Consider the following 20,218-nt stretch of genomic DNA (forward strand, 5'->3'; position numbering starts at 1 on the left):
CTCCTCTGTGGCATTTAGTAAGGCAAAGTGAGGGAACTCACAAGACAACGAGGCCTTATTCAAAAAGTGTGTAATGTGAGCATGAAAAAGACTGAAAAGAGGACGAGTAAGTCCATCAAGTTCCCCAGTTCTGCTGCTGGAAATAACTGCTGTGGCTTGGGCTGATGGGAGTTGTGTTTCCAAACATCCAGAGGGCTTCGCCAAGTTGGCGAAGGCTTTATTATATTATTTAATCAACTTTTTATGCTCATGTACCGCAAAAAAAAGACATGACGGAGGTTCATTCAAGTGGTCTGTGGGTTTGTGGTTGAACATGGGAGATGGCCTATCCGCCGCATTAAATATTTGTATTGATTCTTATTTGTATTAGAAATGAAAGCAGGAATTAAAATGCAATTAAAAATTGCACACCATTTCGCACAGGCATTTATTACCATTGCTTTAATAGGCAGAAAGATCATTAAGTTGTCCACCAAGACCTTCATCTGTCTTCAAGTGGTCTGGGGGTGGGAAGTTGGGAACCACTGGTGCAGGAAATGAGCAATTTACAGTGGTGCCTCGCAAGACGAAAAGAATCCGTTCCGCGAGTCTCTTCGTCTTGCGGTTTCTTTCGTCTTGCGAAGCAAGCCCATTAGTGGCTTAGCGGATTAGCGCTATTAGCGGTTTAGCGGCTATTAGCGGCTATTAAAGGCTTAAGGGATTAGCGGATTAGCTGCTAAAAGGCTATTAGCGGCTTAGCGGGCTTAGTGGATCAGCTGTTAAGCGGCTTAGCGATCCGCTGTTAAGCGGCTTAGCGATCCGCTGTTAAGCGGCTTAGCGATCAGCTGTTAAGCGGCTTAGCGATCCGCTGTTAAGCGGCTTAGCGATCCGCTGTTAAGCGGCTTAGCGGCTTGGGAAAAGGGGGGGAAAACCCCCACAGGAACTCGCAAGACATTTTCATCTTGCGAAGCAAGCCCATAGCAAATTCATTTTGCGAAGCACCTCCAAAACGGAAAACCCTTTCGTCTAGCGGGTTTTCTGTCTTGCGAGGCATTCGTCTTGCGGGGCACCACAGTAATTCTAGGCTGTTTTCACCTTTTGAGGTACTGTGCATTCTCTCTCCTAGGGCTATTATTTTCATACAGAGAACCCCTTCAAAGACTGGCCTGGCGCTTTTGAGGAAGGCCTCAAGAAGCTAAGGGAGGGGGACTTGCCCCTGGCCATCTTATACCTGGAAGCTGCTATTCTCCAAGATCCTCACGACTCCGAGGTATCCGCTCTGGTTAATATTCTGAAACTGGAATGCGTAGGCTTGAACTTATTTGCTAATAATGGAAATAAAGCCTTTAGCGGTCATGCTTAATATCATGATCGACATGAGGTCTCCAGTACTATCAAGCTGGATGGGGATGCACCATTGTATTAAAAGGGGAAAGTTTACAAATTAAGGATAAACCCACATTTCACATCCAATACAAAGCCTGCAATATATATTCGGTTGCATCAGATGTTGTAAAGGTAAAGGTAAAGGTACCCCTGCCCGTACGGGCCAGTCTTGACAGACTCTAGGGTTGTGCGCCCATCTCACTTAAGAGGCCGGGGGCCAGCGCTGTCCGGAGACACTTCCGGGTCACGTGGCCAGCGTGACCAAGCTGCTCTGGCGAGCCAGCACCAGCGCAGCACACGGAAACGCCGTTTACCTTCCCGCTATAAGGCGGTACCTATTTATCTACTTGCACTTAAGGGTGCTTTCGAACTGCTAGGTGGGCAGGAGCTGAGACTGAACGACGGGAGCTCACCCCGCCAAGGGGATTCGAACCGCCGACCATGCAATCGGCAAGCCCTAGGCACTGAGGTTTTACCCACAGCGCCACCCGCGTCCCCATCAGATGTTGTAATCAGCGTAATTTGACCAGGAGTCATGTGAAGACTGGATGAGAGCCAACAGACTAAAGCTCAATCCAGATAAGACTGGATGGGTGGTTGCCTGCTTTTGCTGACATTGCACTCCCTCTGAAGGAGCGGGTACACAGCTTAGGAGTACTCCTGAGTCCTTTGCTGTCATTTGCGGCTCAGGTGGCCTCAGTGGCATGGAATGCCTTCTATCGGTTTTGGCTGGTAGCCCAGCTGTGCCTCTATCTGGACAGGGATAGCCTAACTTCTGTTGTCTATTGTTTTGTTTTTGTTTCTTGTGCATTTTGTGTTGTGAACTGCCTAAGCTGTGATATTTGGATGAAGGGCAGTATACAAATTTAGTAAATTTAAATAATATGCATTGGCATTCTGCCAGCTTTTGAAGGCGCACTTTTGAGCTCTCAACCGAAGTCTCCTGTTTTAATTTTCTGCTGTTTTAAGGGGACTGCTTTACTGAAAGTTTCACTTACGAGTGCTTATACTTTAATGTTTCCGTAACTAATTTTATACTTTGTAAACAGTTTAAAAGCCTAGTTGAGTAATAAGTGGTGTGTTGTTGTTGTTGTTGTTACAGTGATACCTTGGTTCTCGAACTTAATCCATTCCGGGTGTCCATTTGACTCCCGAAACAATTCAGAAACCAAGACGCAGCTTCCGACTGGCCGCAGGAACTTCCTGCACTCAAGCGGAAGCCACGTTGGACGTTTGGCTTCTGAAAAATGTTCGCAAACCAAAACACTTCCAGGTTTGTGGCGATCGGGAGCCAATTTGTTCAACAACTAAGCCATTTGGGAACCAAGCTACCACTAATAATAATAATACTTTTATTATCATTGTACAACCTGTGTACAATGAAATTAAACCACTGTATTGTTATTGTTGTTGTTGTTAATTCCTATGTCACACTTAGGTATTTCTGGTTTGTTCCCTGGCCACTAGCTGTATGGATGTCTGTAAGGCACACTGAAAATCCCTCAAATTATATTTTCAACTCTTGCTTGCATTTCTTTGGTTTTTCTGGACTGGACTTTTGTAAAATGACTTGCAAAGCAACTTTTTATTATTACTATTATTCATTCTTTATTAAATTTGTATACCACCCTTCATCCTAAGATCACAGGATGGTTCACAACATAAAAATACAAAATGAGAACACAAAATACCTAAGAAAACAAACACACACCAATAACCCTCCTCCCACAAACCCAGTTAAAGGGGCATAGAATCTTAATCAGCCAGAGACCTGGTTAAAGAGAAACAGTTTCACCTGGTCCCTAAAGATATGCAATGAAGGTGCCAAGCGAGCCTCCCTGGAGAGAGCATTCCACAAATGAGGAGCCACTGAAGAAAAGGTCCGTTCTCATGTTGTCACCTTCTGGACCTCTCATGAAGGAAGCAGATAAAGAAGGACCTCAGGTTATGACTGCAGTGTCAGTGTGGTTCATATGGGGAGAGGAAGTCCTTGAGGTACTGCAGTCCTTTCGATACACAGCTGTGCAGTAATCTTACCATTTTTATGTTGCAGGCCTGGCAGTACCTTGGGACAACACAAGCTGAGAATGAAAATGAGCAGGGAGCAATTGTTGCACTCCAAAGGTAAATGGTGTTAATTGCTGCATAGAGACTCTCAGCTATAATTTTTAAAAATAATAATAATGAAGAAGTCAAGTTTCTAGTCCTTAAGGCAAGGAAGACAGACTTTAAAGACTGACCACAATGCCTGGTCCTTGCCCCTCCCCATCAAAACAAATTATGCAAAGTATATGCAAGTTTGCTTTAATTTGCATGGGTGTGAAACTGTGGTGTGCCATATTTGAGCCACCTTGGTGCAGAAACAATTATTACAGTGGTACCTCAGGTTAAGTACTTAATTCGTTCCAGAGGTCCATACTTAACCTGAAACTGTTCTTAACCTGAAGCACCACTTGAGCTAATGGGGCCTCCTGCTGCTGCCGCGCCACCGGAGCACGATTTCTGTTCTCAACCTGAAGCAAAGGTCTTAACCTGAAGCACTATTTCTGGGTTAGCGGAGTATGTAACCTGAAGCGTATGTAACCTGAAGCGTATGTAAGCTGAGGTACCACTGTATTAGTATTTAAGATCACACAGCGCAGAGGCTTATGTATCCTTAAAGGGATCTGCAAAACTTAATCCGGTATGTTCCTGAATCAAGCAAATGGGAACGTGGGAAAAGGCAATGTCGTCCGGCAAACACAACCAAGGAACTCTGCAAACAGGAGGCCTGCTTGGTATTCCTGGCACTTGCGCACTTTCTAAAAGTTTATCTCTTCATTAGAAGTGCTCCTTAATTGAGCTAAACTCAATCCGACAGCCGCATGTTAAGTATATGGTGATCGTTTCTGCTGCTGCCTCTGTTCCAGTACTAGGCAGATAACGGTCGTGCCACATTTTCTAATGCTAGTTATTATTCTCTGCTTGTGCTCAGAAAGTTAGCTGTGTCATATTCATTTTCTCCTCACACTGAGTATATACTCTCCAAACCTAATGATATTAGCTGTGTTAATAAGCTAATCCGTTTATCTAACAATGCTTCCATTACTGTAGCCCTTTCACAGGTTCCCTCCCTGCATACAATAAATAAACTGGCGGGGGGAGGGGTGGGAATCAACCATGTGCATGACCCCTGCACCCCAACACCACCAAAAAAACTTCCATTTACAAAGGGGGCTTGTAGGCTTGTGCAGCAGGATACAACCCTGCTGAGTTTGTAATGTTTTGTATTCTATCCAGTGGTTTTTTGCTACAAAAAGAGGTGTCGGAATTCACCCTGAATGCTTCCCTTGTTCATATATATATTATTAAGTTTCAACGATTTTTAACATATACAGTCAAAACACGATTTCGTCTTTTTTTTCTTATTTTTGTCGACTTCCCACCCCTTTTCCCGTAGAGCTGTTATTTCCCCCTTCTGCTGCACCCTATCTTCTATCAGATCATAGCCACAATATTATAATCGCCTCCCTTATTCTCTTATAACGGCAATGGTGCCTACCTGAGAAGTTCCAGAACTGAGTTCCGGCAAATTCTGGCTGGGGGGGGGGGAGCCCTGGTTCTATCTAATTTTACTGTACAGTGGTACCTCGGATTAAGTACTTAATTCATTCCGGAGGTCCGTTCTTAACCTGAAACTGTTCTTAACCTGATGCACCACTTTAGCTAATGGGGCCTCCTGCTGCCGCCGTGCCGCCGGAGCACAATTTCTGTTCTCATCCTGAAGCAAAGTTCTTAACCTGAAGCACTATTTCTGGGTTAGCGGAGTCTGTAACCTGAAGCGTCTGTAACCTGAAGCATATGTAACCTGAGGTACCACTGTATATCACTTTTGGTTGTGAAGTGGTTTATAAATCTGCAAACAAACAAATAAGCAAGCAAAGCCATCGCAGCATCCATCCCAGGCTGGATAGTCATATCATTTGACCTTAAGATGCCCAATTTGGACCCCAATGAATCGCTAGGATGCATCTTCTGATTCCAGTGGTGATGCTGAGGTCAGCAGTTGTTATGTGAACTTCACTGCCTGCCACTAGAGGTGGTTTTTAGGAACCAAGGATAAATGGTTAAGCCAAGTCTGAAATCCTATGTATACTTGACAGGGCAATCCTAATTATGTCTCCTCAGTCCTACTTAAGTCCATGCACCTTACTCCCAGCTAAGTGGGGTTAGGATTGCAGCCAAAGTCTGCAGACTGGGACTTTGCTGCCAAGTAAACCTGCATTGTTAATTATAAACAAACCAAAAAATAATAAATGTCTAATTATTTGGTTAGCAAAGTCCTTTGTTGGCTCAGCTTAAGTGTTGCATTCAAATTAGCAGGACTTATGCCAACCCATCGAGAGGGATCTAACTAATACGGGTTTCCGCTATTCTGTTCAGGTGCCTAGAGCTCCAGCCAAACAACTTGAAAGCCTTGATGGCCTTGGCTGTGAGCTTTACAAACACCAGCCATCAGCAGGAGGCTTATGAAGCGCTAAGAAACTGGATCAAGCAGAATCCTAAATACAAGTACATCGTCAGGAGTAAAAAAGGATCCCCAGCGCTTACCAGGAGAATGTCCAAGGCAGCAGAAGAAAGGTAACAGAAGGTCTGATAAATGGGCCTTACGAAATAGATTTGGGATTTCTTAAAAGCAGTCACAGTAATTTAAGAAAGTCATGTGGTCTCCTTCAGATGTTACAGCCCTTTTTAGGGAAGCTTTTAATATTTGATGAATTATTGTATTTTAATATATTTGGTGTTTGAAGGGACGTGGGTGGCGCTGTGGGTAAAAGCCTCAGCACCTAGGGCTTGCCGATCGAAAGGTCGGCGGTTTGAATCCCCGCGGTGGGGTGCACTCCCATTGTTCGGTCCCAGCGGCTGCCAACCTAGCAGTTCGAAAGCACTCCCGGGTGCAAGTAGATAAATAGGGACCGCTTAATGGCGGGAAGGTAAACGGCGTTTCCGTGTGCGGCTCTGGCTCGCCAGAGCAGCGATGTCACGCTGGCCACGTGACCCGGAAGTGTCTTCGGACAGAGCTGGCCCCCGGCCTCTTTGAGTGAGATGGGCACACAACCCTAGAGTCTGTCAAGACTGGCCCGTACGGGCAGGGGTATCTTTACCTTTACCTAATATTTTGTTGGAAGTCGCCCAGAGTGGCTGGGGAAACCCATCCAGATGGTCGGGGCATAAATAAAAAATTATATTATTACTATTATTATTACTGGACTAAAACTCCCATCATCCTAGACCAGACTTTCTCAACTTTGGGCTCCCAGATGTTGTTGGACTACAACTTAAATGGCTCAGGACCGCAATACCCCAAGGATTGCCTCTCCCCCTATGAACCTACCCGGACCCCGAGATCCTCCTCTGAGGCCCTTCTTCATGTGCCTCCTCCACAAGAGGTCTGGAGGGTGGCAACACAAGAACGGGCCTTTTCTGTGGTGGCTCCCTTTTTGTGGAATGATCTCCCCAGGGAGGTTTGGCTGGTGCCTTCATTATACACCTTTAGGCGCCATGCAAAAACGTTCCTTTTCAACCAGCCTTGGGCTGATTGACATCCCTTTTGAACATCATGTGGGAGGGGGGATTTGGGGTTTGTTGTTATTCTTATTTTTACTATGTATTTTGTGGGGTTTTTAATGTTGTGAACTGCCCTGAGATCTGCGGTTGATGGGCGGCATACTAATAATACTGCTAATACAACTTCCATCTATGATGGCCCTTGGGGTCTCAAATTTCAGTGGCCTCCTGTGCAATGCCAAAAGTCACCCCTCCCCCCTCACCTTCCATTCTGCATCATAGTTGTGGCACCCCCAAGGCTCTGCGCCCAATGTGACTGAATTCATCCCACCCCCCTATACAGTGGTTAAGTACTTAATTTGTTCCGGAGGTCAGTTCTTAACCTGAAACTGTTCTTAACCTGAAGCACCACTTTAGCTAATGGGGCCTCCTGCTGCTGCTGCGCCACCAGAGCACAATTTCTGTTCCCATCCTGAAGCAAAGTTCTTAACCTGAGGTACTATTTCTGGGTTAGCAGAGTCTGTAACCTGAAGCGTATGCAACCTGAAGCATATGTAACCCAAGGTACCACTGTATCCACCTCTATTTCCATCATCCATAGCCAGCAGGGGGAGCAGTCAGGGATGATGGGAGTGGCAGTCCAACATCTGGAAACCCAAGATTGAGAAAGGCTGTCCTAGGCCATTGGCCATACTGGCTGGGACTGATAGGAATTCTACTCCAACATACATCAGGCACAACTTTGATTAACCTTGAAGTATGTACTTCCCCTGCAGTTTGAACTCGGCTTCACAACTTGTCCATCCATGCAATTTGAATGCTAGACTAGTGCTCTGTCCTACCTCTCCCCTTGCATGTCAGTTAACTACATCTTTGGGTTTTTCATGAGAGGGTTATGTATGCAGATGCTTGTTCATCCTTTGCTTTATACACTCACAAACTTGACGGTAGTTATGAAATGGTTTCACAGACTGAGGGAGGAGGGAAGCTGTCACGCTGATGTCATGGACGCTAGCCCATAGATGCCCACCAAAACCAGCATTTCCCTGTTCAATCTGACATATCAGAATTTGTAGAAGTGGTTTCAGCAGGGTTCACACACACCCAAGGCAAAAAGAATGGACCATATGATTTGAGGGCCCGGATGGCCATTTCACAAACCCTAGGTAACGATAAAGGGACCCCTGACCATTAGGTCCAGTCGTGATGAACTCTGGGGTTGCGGCGCTCACCTCACTTTATTGGCCGAGGGAGCCGCCGTTTGTCCGCAGACAGCTTCCGGCTCATGTGGCCAGCATGACTAAACCGCTTTTGGCGAACCAGAGCAGCACATGGAAATGCCGTTTACCTTCCTGTCGGAGCAGTACCTATTTATCTACTTGCACTTTGATGTGCTTTCGAACTGCTAGGTGGGCAGGAGCTGAGACCGAGCAACGGGAGCTCACCCCGTCGCGGGGATTCGAACCGCCGACCTTCTGATCGGCATGTCCTAGGCTCTGTGGTTTAACCCACAACGCCACCTGCGTCCCATTCACAAATCCTACACTGCTCTTAAAATGCTACGCTTGCCTTTGTCTTGTGCTGCTCTCTTCTTCCAGTTCTCTGCTGGAAGAGGTGAAGGAGCTATACCTGGAGGGAGCCCATCAGAACGGGGAGATGATAGACCCAGACTTACAAACAGGACTCGGCGTGCTCTTCCACCTGAACGGAGAATTCAACAGAGCAATAGATGCATTCAGCGCTGCCCTCACAGTTCGGCCCGAGGTAAGTTTTACACTTTTGCATTAACAGGCTTTTGACACTCTCCTCTTCTGCCTGTTCTTAAAGTCGGGCCTGCATTAATGAGCTGTCACTCCTGCCATTAATACTCTGGTGCCTGAAATAGAAATCTTAATTGCAAGGAGATAGTCCCATTTTCAAGAACTTCTATTCCTGCCCCATTTCTGACTGGCCTGCAAATGAGTCAAAGTTGTTTTATAGGGTAACTATCCATAGCTACAAGACATGGTCTCATGTTCTATGCCAGTTAATGGAGAAGGCAATTAATTCCAACCCCACCCCCTTCACCCTCCACTCCACCAGTCATTAATTTGAGGCTGCTGGCAAAAAGAGAGAGAGAGAAAGCTATATGTACAGGGATATATGTACATAGCTATATACGTACAAGGATTGCACCAATACTAGAAAGCTGCTGTTGTGTTTGTCAGGATTATTCATTGTGGAACCGTCTCGGTGCAACCTTAGCCAATGGAGATCGGAGTGAGGAAGCCGTAGAAGCTTACACAAGAGCACTGGAAATCCAGCCTGGCTTCATCAGGTCCAGGTACAATTTAGGAATAAGCTGCATCAACCTTGGAGCATACAGGTGAGAACTGTTCAGCCACCCTTTACGTGGAACAGCCAGTTCTTCCCATACTTCTATAGTGTGACCATGAAATGGAGTCTAGAATGGGGCCATGCAAACTGGAGGAGGGTTGATTTCCAATGGCTGGAGGAGCAAAGAAGGGACCATCCAATTGGTGTCTACCCTTTATGGGCTCACATATACCGTTAACGTTTGCCACTTGGGGATACAAGTTGCTTTATTTGCACCAGGGGTGGGGAACCTGTGGCCCTCCAGATGTTGTTGAATGGACTCCTCTTCCATCAGCCCCAGTCAGCATGGCCAATAGTCAGGAGTGATGGGAGCTGTCTTCAAGCAACTTCTGGAGGTCCACAGGTTCCACATCCTGGTCCTACAGCCCACCTGCCATGCTGATGACCGTTTTGCTAGCTTATGGCTCAAAGACTGATGTCTAAAGAAGGAATGGGGATGTGTTCTTAGCCCTTTTCTGAATACTTCTAAAAATGAGCTCAAATGAGCCTGGTTCCAGAGGTTTGGGAGATTGTTTCTCTTCCCCACCTGGCTATGGTCCCCTATATTAGAGTAGAGCTTCTCCAGCTGACCTCCAGTGAAAATTGTGGCTCATGTAAAGAGGGACACCAAAGAGAGTGGTGTTTCCTGTGTGCCGATTAGAAACACGGGGATCACTGCTTCCAGACACAACCCATGAAGACCACGGGAAATGGGAGGTCATGCATCACCCTCAGAAAAAATGGCCTTTCCCCCAGTGGCGTAGCGTGGGTTGTCAGCACCCAGGGCAAGGCAAGTAATTTGCGCCACCTAAACCAGGGCAAGGCAAGTAATTTGCGCCCCCCCCCCCCGCTGCACTGTCCCTCCCCCAGATAGTCCCTCTCTCTCTCTCTGCACCGCACCGCACCGCACGCCTGGCACCCTCCTCTCCACAGTGGGCGGCGACCCGGCGGCTCGGATCGGATTCGCACAGCCAGCACTGCAGTGAGAGAGAGTGAGTGAGCCAGGTAGAGGCAGAGAGCTGCGAGTGCGAGCGCGCACCCCCCCCAGATGTTGCGCCCGGTGCGGCCGGGCCCCCCTGCACCCCCCATGCTACGCCACTGCTTTCCCCCAAGCAGTTTCAAGGGGCTTCTCATTTTCATAACATGCCATTGCCCTGCAAAGCTGGTAGGCCAGAGTGTACTAGGTCTCCCTTGGTGGAAGAAAGGTGTCTTAAACTCAAAATGCATGGGATGGCAATTTCTTAGATTTATTGGCAGTGGCAGGGCTCTGGATATTTGCAAGTGATTGACCTCTTCCAGATATTAGACTACAACTTGCTTTTGCCACATTGGGTGGGGCTGATGAGCCAGAGCAATTTTGTTTTAAAGGGATTACATTACCTGAGGTGATTCTGGAAAGAAGTGTAGAAAAATGTGATTGCTGAATATGATTCATGACAAATTGCTGCTTCGGATTCTTGTTCGGCAGAAGTGTTGGCCCCAGTTTTTACACATCTTCTCTTCTACCCAACAGAGAGGCAGTCAGCAATTTCCTCACAGCTCTCAATTTGCAACGAAAGAGCCGGAATCAGCAGCAGGTTCCTCACCCTGCAATTTCAGGTAATATCTGGGCAGCTCTCCGGATTGCTTTGTCTATGATGGACCAGCCAGAACTTTTCCAGGCCGCTAATGTGGGAGATCTGGACGTCCTACTAAAAGCTTTCAACATCGAACCCTGATGCACACAGGGAGAGAGACTCACACAGAGAGACACTTAACCAAGCCCTCAAAAGAAAAAAAGAAAGCCCAACCCATCTAGTTCTATACAGAAATAGAAATATCTTTGAATTCCCTGCTTGGACTGAGAAAGACGACGTGGACACTTTGCAGCAGAAAGGGTTCTATGGGATGCCACCAGATCTCCAGAAAATTAAAAGCACAAAACCTTGTAAATATCACCTTGCTCAAGTCCACATGGGAACAACAGCTACTATGGTGCATAGGGGAACTGGACAAAACAACTTCACCTGGATATTCCTTACGACATGTACTTGTACAAAGAAAATGGGCTTTGAATATCATGCTACCATGTGCATAAGAGCACAGAAAAGGTGTTGGATAGCGTTTCCTAAGGAGCTCCTCTGCCCCTCAAATATAGCAGCAGAGGGGAGGATGGATGGCTTCTCACTTCCATCTTCCACAGTTCCTTTCCCACATCTGCGGCCATCTATATGTAAACGTTGGAGTAGCTGCATTTTCCCCACCATATATGGCTGAAACGTTAATTGGATATTGATTCTGGAGTCTGGATCCCGTGAAGCCCTCCAAAGCAGAGATCTCATAAGATCCGGGAAGTCTACGCATGGAGAATTTGAAGGTTGAATCATATGCTGTAGGGGATGGGTTGTGCAAACAGAGGGCCATTTCTAATGCTGCAGCACCGCTGATGCAGAGGGTTTCTGTATGCGCAGCAGAACTTCCTCTCCCTCTCTTGTTCTCTCCAGCCTCCTGGGTGCCCTCAAAACCAGCTCTAGATGGTTTGGGGAACCCTCTGGAGCAGATGTTGAGGGTCCATGGGGAGAGGAGAGGAAACGGAAGTTCCGTTACACCAGTGGAACGGTTCTGGCGCAGCATTAAATACAGCTGCTAAGTTGCAATTTGCACTAGAGGTTTTTTTGGGGGGGGGTATGCATGGGTAGGGCTGGCCCCAACTGTTTGGGCACCCTGGATGGGTACCTGGGTGCACCTCAAACCCCTTCCTGAATCCACAAATTGTCTCTCAAAACCCCATGCCCCTTTTTCTAAGAGAGGTAAACCTGTTGCTAAGAATGTAGCCTACCAACATCTGTTTTCAGTGATTCTGCAGGGATGCTGCAGTCGAAATTGTGAACTGGTACCTAGCAGTGCAGGAATGTACCTGAAATCACTTCCCAAGCAGCCAGGGAGTGTTTTGTGCAGTTGCTAGGTAGCTGCCACGCAGGTTTCCTTCCCCTCCATCAAGCAAGCAGACACTGTTAGCGGGGGATGGCAGAGTGTTCAGCAGCTGGCTGCCCAGTGCTCTGGTCAGATGTCCATTGTGGCCACTGAGTGTTGTTTTGAGCAGAGCTCGCAACAGGACCACGATCAATGGGTTCATTTGCACTTTAATCTAGCATTTCTGTTTTTATTTGTAAGGGGGAGGGGGGAAATAATATACTTTTTACACATTTGGAGAGAAATATGCAGATTCATCCATGCTGGCAAAGGACCAATAAGGAACTTGACACAAGACGCAGCTTCCTTGCAGGCTGTTTAAAAAATGCAAATAGGAGCCATAAATTACAGTCAAGACATGGGGGAGGATATAGCATGGGTGTTAATGGGAGGCAAATGTCAGCAGTCGAAGGACAGACATCTGTTCCCTCGCCCTTTTGGAAGAAAACGACCAGATGGGCTTGCAGCCCCTGGTCTAGCAAAAGTGCTTCAGCTGATGCTGAACTATTTTGAGAAGGGATGGCAAAATTCTCCACTCTCCTTGACGGTACACGATCAGCTCCAAAATCTTCAAACTCGGTGCTTGAAAGAATTTAAAAAATCCACTCAAGGTCACCAGGAAGTGAGCGAGCTCCATTTAAATGAATGGGAGTCACACTCGATCAGAGGAGGAAGCTCTTGATTTCAGTGGGGCTTACACGGAAGAAATGTCCTGATCCATTGGGTCCCAAGGAAATAAAGTGCCCTTTAATTCCAGTTGATTTCAGAAGTAGACAAAATGCTAGATTTTTAGATGACATTAGACATTTGAATGGAATGTTAAGTGCCAGAGCTAAGGCACACAAAGAACCTTTTCGTCCAAGATGGATTATCAGGATGTATTGATAATTCCATTTTCTAAAATGGTGAATATTTGTAATTTTCTTTTTTAAAAAATAATATTCACAAACTATGGTATAAAAATGGGGAAAGGGAGGGTATACAGCGTTTCATACTTAGAATGTTATACACAGGGTATCGCTTGGACTTCTTGAAGCCTGATCTCTTTGGCTTGTTTATCAGTGCTGGTGACTTGGCTTAGCAGGAAGAGCATTCTCAAACCTCACTGAAAACATAGATGTGCTGGCACAGCCCAAGCGGAGAATGTTTCCTAAATGTAATGATGTTCTTTTAAATGATCACCCAGAACCATGCCCATAAGTGTCAGATGTGGATGAACGGCATCTCCCATCATCCCTGCTGGCCATGGGCCCATGCTTGCCAGGGCTAATGGGAGTTGTAGTTCAGCAATGCTTGGCCAGGCCAACAGTCCCCCACCCCTGCTCTAAATTCAAGGCACCTTAAGAATTGCCTTGCTAGCTCAGACCAAAGGTTTATCTAGGCTGGCAGTGGGCAGAATAGTTGAGGATCTGCTGGGAGAAGCCTGGCAAGTAAATTGGCAAGGGTTTCCAACTCCCAGTCGTTTAACAATGGCAGAACAAAATGGCGCACACACCCTCATCCACTGTATCATTGTTGGATGAAGCAGGAAGGGGCAAGGCAGGTTATCTAGGATTGGATTTTAATGTGAAAGAACTGTGAACTCAGTTAAGTTATGGTATCCAAAACAAATTTCTGGGTTCAGGATTCTTTTAATTTAGAGTGTACATCATTTGTCCCTGGCCCTGGTTGGTCAGTCTCAGGATTCTAGCAAATAAGCAATTAAGTGGATCCTGCGAGCCTAAAGTCTAAAAGCCACTGCTTTAGAAGTCTGTTTTCGGCATTAAGTGGTATATAAATTAATTCTTCTTTGTCATCGCTGAAGCCAGCACTGCTGTCTCCAACAGCTGATAGCTATATGCCCCAGGCAAATTCATAAATGGGGATATGATAGCTGACAGCCTTCCCCTGGCGCTTGTCCCCGGCTGAAAGATATACTGCCCCAGGACATGGAGGTTCTGCTCAGCTGTCATTGCTAATCGGTAGGTCTCAGAAGCAGAGTGCATTTCAAGGGAAAAAAGAAACCATTCAGTAGTAATAAGCAAAGATCTTTACACAGACAGCAATAAAACTTAGGATGTAAATGCCCCAATCCATCTTGCCATTCTTTCTCTGCATGCAGCGATGCTACTAGTGCGTATCTGGTGAAAACGGCCCTTTATTTTTATGGCTTACGAACAAACACCTTTGCTGTCTCATTGCTCACAATGTCCAGATGCAACAGTTCATTAGCAACACTGGAAACCATTCAGAATAGTTTGTTGCTGTGTAGCATGTTGGACAGGGCAGATCTGAGTAGAGCTGGGAGCCAAGGAGCACAATCTGGTAGGGATGTCCTCCAGCACCTTTGAAATGGACAACAGTTTGGGTCAGACGACACACAAGTGGCATCTACTTTTTAAAAACAAACTGTATAGTCAGCCAGAATTGGTGGTGGTGGTTTTCAACAGTTCCGAGAGGCGGTTAACCTTCTCTCCCCTCCTCGTGGTTCTGAAGAAAATATCTCCTTTCATCCCCAAGCCAACAGGGTGGGCAGCTCCTATCATTGCTGATGGGGGCTTCTGAATGAATAGCAGCCTGGGGTGGGGAAGTGGATTATTTTTTATTCTTCTTCTTTTTGCAGGATTATGGTGCAAGCCTAACTCTTGCATCTACACACCACCATGCTGATTAAATCACAGGGCAGTGGTTAAATTACTGACCAGTGGTTTCTAAAGGATGCATGCTACAAAAGAGTGCAATTTTAGCATCATGTGTATTTCATCTATAGAAGGGATCTACTGTCTGTTGAAGGAAACCTAGGCTTTGCTCCTTCCAGTAGTAGCCTTAAAGCAACTACTTATGCTGCCCTGCTGATTTCTGTCCTCTTCTGTGTACTTCACTGTGGTCCCATTAACACCATACCTTTAAACCACTAGGCTACCACAAATCACGGCTTCTCCTAAAGGATTCTGGGCATTGTAGTTTCTTAAGGGGGCTGTTTTTTTAGGAGACCCCCCTATTCCTTGCACAGAGTTACAGTTCTCTCAGAGTTCCCTGTGATTAAAGGAACCAATCTGAGAATTGTAGCGCTATGAGATGAACAGAGGTCTCCTAGCACCTCTCAGCATCCTTTGCAAACGGAAGCTCCCAGGATTCTTTGGGGGGAAATGATGACTGTGTAAAGCAGCACCATAGCTCTTTAAATCCATGGTGTGGATGTGGCCAGTGTCATTTTGCTGCTCTGGTCCTGCTCTTGCAGAGGGCAGGGTGAAGACAGGTTTCCTCCTCACACACACACACACACACCGGGGTGTGCAGCATGCTAGGAAATAAGCAGCTGCTTAAAGGAGAAAAAGTGCACACATTGTTCCCTGCCTCCATCTTTCAGGTTCACTTTTAGTGCAAGCTTTGGAACTCATTGACACTTGACGTTATAAGCTGTGTCTTCATGGCAGAGCTACTTGCAGTGGACAATGCAGGATTGCCGCCCAAAGTGACATCCCTGTGCCAAAACATCATCTCCTTTCTTTTAGTCAAACGTATTATGTCGTTTTCCTGCCCATGATGTGGAGCGACAAGGCGGAGCGAGAGCATGGGCACATCTGACTAAACTTTACGGAAGCAGGAAGAGAAATTCAACATGGAAAGTGGGGGGGGGGAGAGAATTGAACACAGGGATACCATTTTGGGGAGCAGCCCTGTGTCAAGCGTAGATCCACTCTTGCAAATCATAGGGTGGTATTCAGCTAAGGTCACACCATGCCTTTAAAGAACTACAATGCCACTAAACAGTCATGGCTTCTCCCAAAGAATTCTGGGAGCTGTATTTTGTTAAGGTTGCTGAGAGTTGTTGGATACCCCTATTCCCCTTCCAGAACTACAATTTCCAGAATCCCCTGTGAAGAGTGATTGATTGTTAAATCACTCTGTAGGCTGTAGCTCTATGAGAGTCTCATAGCAACTTCCAGCTCTCTTAACAAACTACAGCTCCCATAATTCTTTGGGGGAAGCCATGACTGTTCAGAAAGGTATCATACTGCTTTAATTGTGTGGTGTGGATATAGCTTTAGTCATGTTCATTAATTTCATTGGGTTTACTCTTGAGTAAAACATAGCTGAATACCACCCATAGTATCTGCAGCTTCAAATTTATTCTAGCAGAGCAGTTTTAAAAAGGAGCCACTCTGTTTCAACAAAGCCTTCTCTTCCTGCATATATATATATATATATATATATATATATATATATATATGTTAAAAAACCATTTCCCTAAACTTTGGTTTTCTTCTTTCTCATTCAAGACATTGTTTTTATGGCTAGTTGAGAAACTATATCTACATATAAATATTGTTGTTTGAGTTAGTATATATATCCCTCTCTTGATATATATATATATTTAAGGGGTTTTTTCTAATAGCAGTGCAAGTTTGTAAATATATATATATTTTAAGGAATTACATAGCCTCAGGTAGCAACATAGTGCATGCGAGCTGTATTTAACACCAGCCTAACAAGCGCACTACTGGTATAACGCATGTCAAAAAGCAACAAATCTTTTAAACGTAAGTTTATGCTGTGCATGACTACATCATTAAGTTAGCAAAATCAACACACCAAGCTGCGGTTCACTTCCCTTAGGTAACTGAGTTTGAAAGCTATGTCAGCTGTATAGTTTGAAAGCTATATAGTCTTAAAATGAGGGGACAGTGCTATGTTACTTTGGAGTTATAAGAGGCGCATGGATGGTAAGAAACACACCTTGACCCTGTCATTAGCCAGGGAGGTGCCCCCCCCCCCAGGTAGCCATTGGTGAGCCAGCTCCATACTTCTGCGCTCCTCTGAGGATTTCCACTAGCCTGCAAATGGACATCTCCCCTCTCCTTTTGCAGGCGGGGTTTGAATCCAAACCCTGCCTGCAAAGGGACACTGCCAGGCAAGGGCTGGAAATCTGTCGATTACCAGCACTTACAAAGGTGCAGGCAGACCCTGCTTTGCCACAACCTTACCTGCCCCATGCCTGAAGTCAGATATGGCATCAGGTGCAGGGCAGATGGGCACAGCTTGGCAAAAACAGCCCCACGGGCCAAATGGAGGGGCCTGCCAGGGTGGCGAACGGCCAGGTATTGCATGTTTTGCTGCCAGACTGGGGGGAGGGGAATGAGTCCCATTTAGGACTCCTCTACCACAGGCACCAACATGCCTTGGGACCAGCTGTGGTCCATTGCTTGCAGATTTGCTGCTATTCTGCATGGCTCACAAACTGGAGGAGAGAGTAAGATGACAGGCTTTAAAGCGCCGAGTCCAAAAGGAGCACTGAGCCAGGAAGAAAGGAGTCAAAAGTGGGATGCAGTCACTGCTAGCAACGGAGGACATGTCATTAACCACCACAGGAATCAAGGGGCCTGCAGAAGATATGGGGTTGTTACAATGGGGATATTGGGGCACAGTTACCTGAAGATATATATTCTTCCCAAGCTAGGGCAGAAAGCAGTAGTTGAGGTGGGGATACCAAACCACTAGTGACAGGCTAGGACAGAAAAACACAGACCCTTGGCTATAGCCTAATTCTCTGCAAAGGTCTTGCACTCTCTGCTTGCCTCCTTTTACAGCTTTTCCCCCTCGGCTCAAAACACGGTCACTGTTCTTACCTAACATGTCAGTGGAACAGCAGCTTCACTTCCAAATGTAGAAAAACATACCATACTATTCTATTGCACAGACAGCATAGAGTTACCATGTGAGTCATACCACGTAGTGGGACTGAGAGAACACAAACCCACTCATGTGCTTTAAGACTACCTCTGAGTAGAGGCAGAGGAAGGAGCAGGCCTCTAGGTCAGAGGATCTCCCAGAATGCAGCAGAACATCAGGATTCCCACATCCATCAAGTCAGCAAGTCAACAAGAACAGGAGAGCAAGGTTGGCTTGTCCGCCATAAACTGTCATAGTTTTCTTCAGTGGGCTGTAAGGTAAAGGTAAAGGGACCCTTGACCATTAGGTCCAGTCGTGGCCGACTCTGGGGTTGCAGCACTCATCTCGCTTTATTGGCCGAGGGAGCCGGCGTACAGCTTCCGGGTCATGTGGCCAGCATGACCAAGCCGCTTCTGGCGAACCAGAGCAGCGCACGGAAACGCCATTTACCTTCCCGCCAAAGCGGTACCTATTTATCTACTTGCACTCTGACGTGCTTTCGAACTGCTAGGTTGGCAGGAGCAGGGACCGAGCAACGGGAGCTCACCCCGTCGCGGGGATTCGAACCGCCGACCTTCTGATTGGCAAGTCTAGGGTTTGGAATTTTTATAATAGTAATAAAGCCTTTATTCTCACTGGCTATTTTTGAGGGGTGTGTGTGAGAGGAAACCATGACAGTTAACACAGCTTGAGATGGTGGTGTAGACATGTCTGCTATCTTGGGAGCCCATACATCTACAACAGTCACTTTGACACATACGAGGGTTTGAAGGTACTGCTGGGGAATCGGGTGGATTCCCCACGCTCCTAGCAGGGGTTTGGTCAATATTCTCATCCACCATCATCCACCTTGGGTCTGAGGGTGTTAGGGCAAGGATGTTGAATGATATCTCCTCAGAGGGAATCTGAGCCCTCATCTCAACAGGGATGCGCTGGAAGGATTGTTATCCCATCAGAAGATCCACAGAGAAAGTACCGTATTTTTTGCTCTATAAGACTCACTTTTTCCCTCCTAAAAAGTAAGGGGAAATGTGTGTGCGTCTTATGGAGCGAATGCAGGCTGCGCGGCTATCCCAGAAGCCAGAACAGCAAGAGGGATAGCTGCTTTCACTGCGCAGCGCTCCCTCTTGCTGTTCTGGCTTCTGAGATTCAGAATATTTTTTTTCTCGTTTTCCTCCTCCAAAAACTAGGTGCGTCTTGTGGTCTGGTGCATCTTATAGAGCGAAAAATACGGTAACTGCAGGGAACCGGTTGAACGTTGGCCTAATGCAGCTCAGGATGCTTTCAAATCTGGGCTTCCCCACCTGGCAATGAAGATATATAAAGCTCCTATTTGTGCAAATGGGACCGTTTTTCCTAGGCCAAATTGCAACGCAGGGATGGGATTCCTGGGGGCAGCAGCTAGGGGATGAAGGGTTAACTGTACCCTCCCTGTCCCTGCTCCCCACCCCCACCCAGAACCACATCCCTGGGCTGCCATTAAGGCTTAGAAGAAAAGATTTGTCTGCACGGTATATGTATATCTGTTATAGAGGTGGGTGAATGACTGCCAAAGACATTGAAACGTAGAATTTATTTGTGCGCGCACGCTGCAGAGGTGAGAATTGAGGTCACAGTGCTCTTCCTATTCATACTCTCCTTCCAGCCTTTCTCTGCCATAGGAGAAAAAACACGTACTAAAGGCCAGCTCCTAGCTCTGCTGACACAAATCCATGGCTCGGTTGTTTTAGGAAGACCTTGGCCTTACTATGCTTCCTCTTCCTCCATTTGCATAATTTCCTCTCTGTGCATCATGAGTGGGCTGAAGATTGCATTTTACGTTAGCAGCTTTTAAAAAAAATATCTGTACTATTTATCAACTGTAAATTTAGGGGAAATGTTTATAAATATATATTTTTTATATATCAGGTGTAAGGTTAAATAGATGCAACTAAGAGCATATATAGTTTTGAACAGAATCTTGTGCTGCCTCTGCTACACGATAGTTTTGAATTTTCAGTATCCTGAAACAAGTCTGGGTCTCTTTTTTTTTAATTTTAAAGCTCAAGTACAGTCAATATTAGCTTATGAGTCTGCAGCTCATTTGCATCTTGGTGGGTGATTTATTTTGTGGAGGCATCAATCCTGCAAAGATTTACCAAAAAAAAATTATTTTTGTTTTTTTGAGGGGACATTTACCAAAGGATCTTATTTCTCATGCAAACCAATATCCTAAAAGCAAACCCATTTTCTAAGTCTGGATCCTTATGTGACCAAAATGGTATCATGAAGGAGGTGGTAGCAAAAGGCTTGAAGAAACCCCAGATTTGTGGAGGTTTATAAATACCGTATTTTTTGCTCTATAAGA

The 20,218-nt window shown here is 46.1% G+C and overlaps 1 protein-coding gene across 7 annotated transcripts in view; it reads left to right on the plus strand.

The window, feature by feature from the left end:
• Positions 1 to 15,931, plus strand: part of PEX5L (peroxisomal biogenesis factor 5 like) — a 180,136-nt gene extending 164,205 nt beyond the window's left edge. For 6 of the 7 annotated variants that reach the window (XM_083442173.1, XM_083442177.1, XM_083442175.1 and 3 more), the window contains 6 exons: positions 1,106 to 1,249; positions 3,419 to 3,489; positions 5,788 to 5,985; positions 8,511 to 8,676; positions 9,120 to 9,277; positions 10,781 to 12,084. In XM_083442173.1, coding sequence (XP_083298299.1) covers positions 1,106 to 1,249; positions 3,419 to 3,489; positions 5,788 to 5,985; positions 8,511 to 8,676; positions 9,120 to 9,277; positions 10,781 to 10,985 — 942 coding nt within the window. In that variant the 3' untranslated portion in view covers positions 10,986 to 12,084. Of the gene's footprint in view, positions 1 to 1,105; positions 1,250 to 3,418; positions 3,490 to 5,787; positions 5,986 to 8,510; positions 8,677 to 9,119; positions 9,278 to 10,780 lie in introns of all 7 variants that reach the window. The other variant, XM_083442178.1, reaches the window with a different exon arrangement.
• Positions 15,932 to 20,218: the final 4,287 nt, after the last annotated feature.

This window comes from Podarcis tiliguerta, assembly GCF_965153285.1.
Source record: "Podarcis tiliguerta genome assembly, chromosome: 5".
In the NCBI taxonomy this organism is placed as follows: domain Eukaryota; kingdom Metazoa; phylum Chordata; class Lepidosauria; order Squamata; family Lacertidae; genus Podarcis; species Podarcis tiliguerta.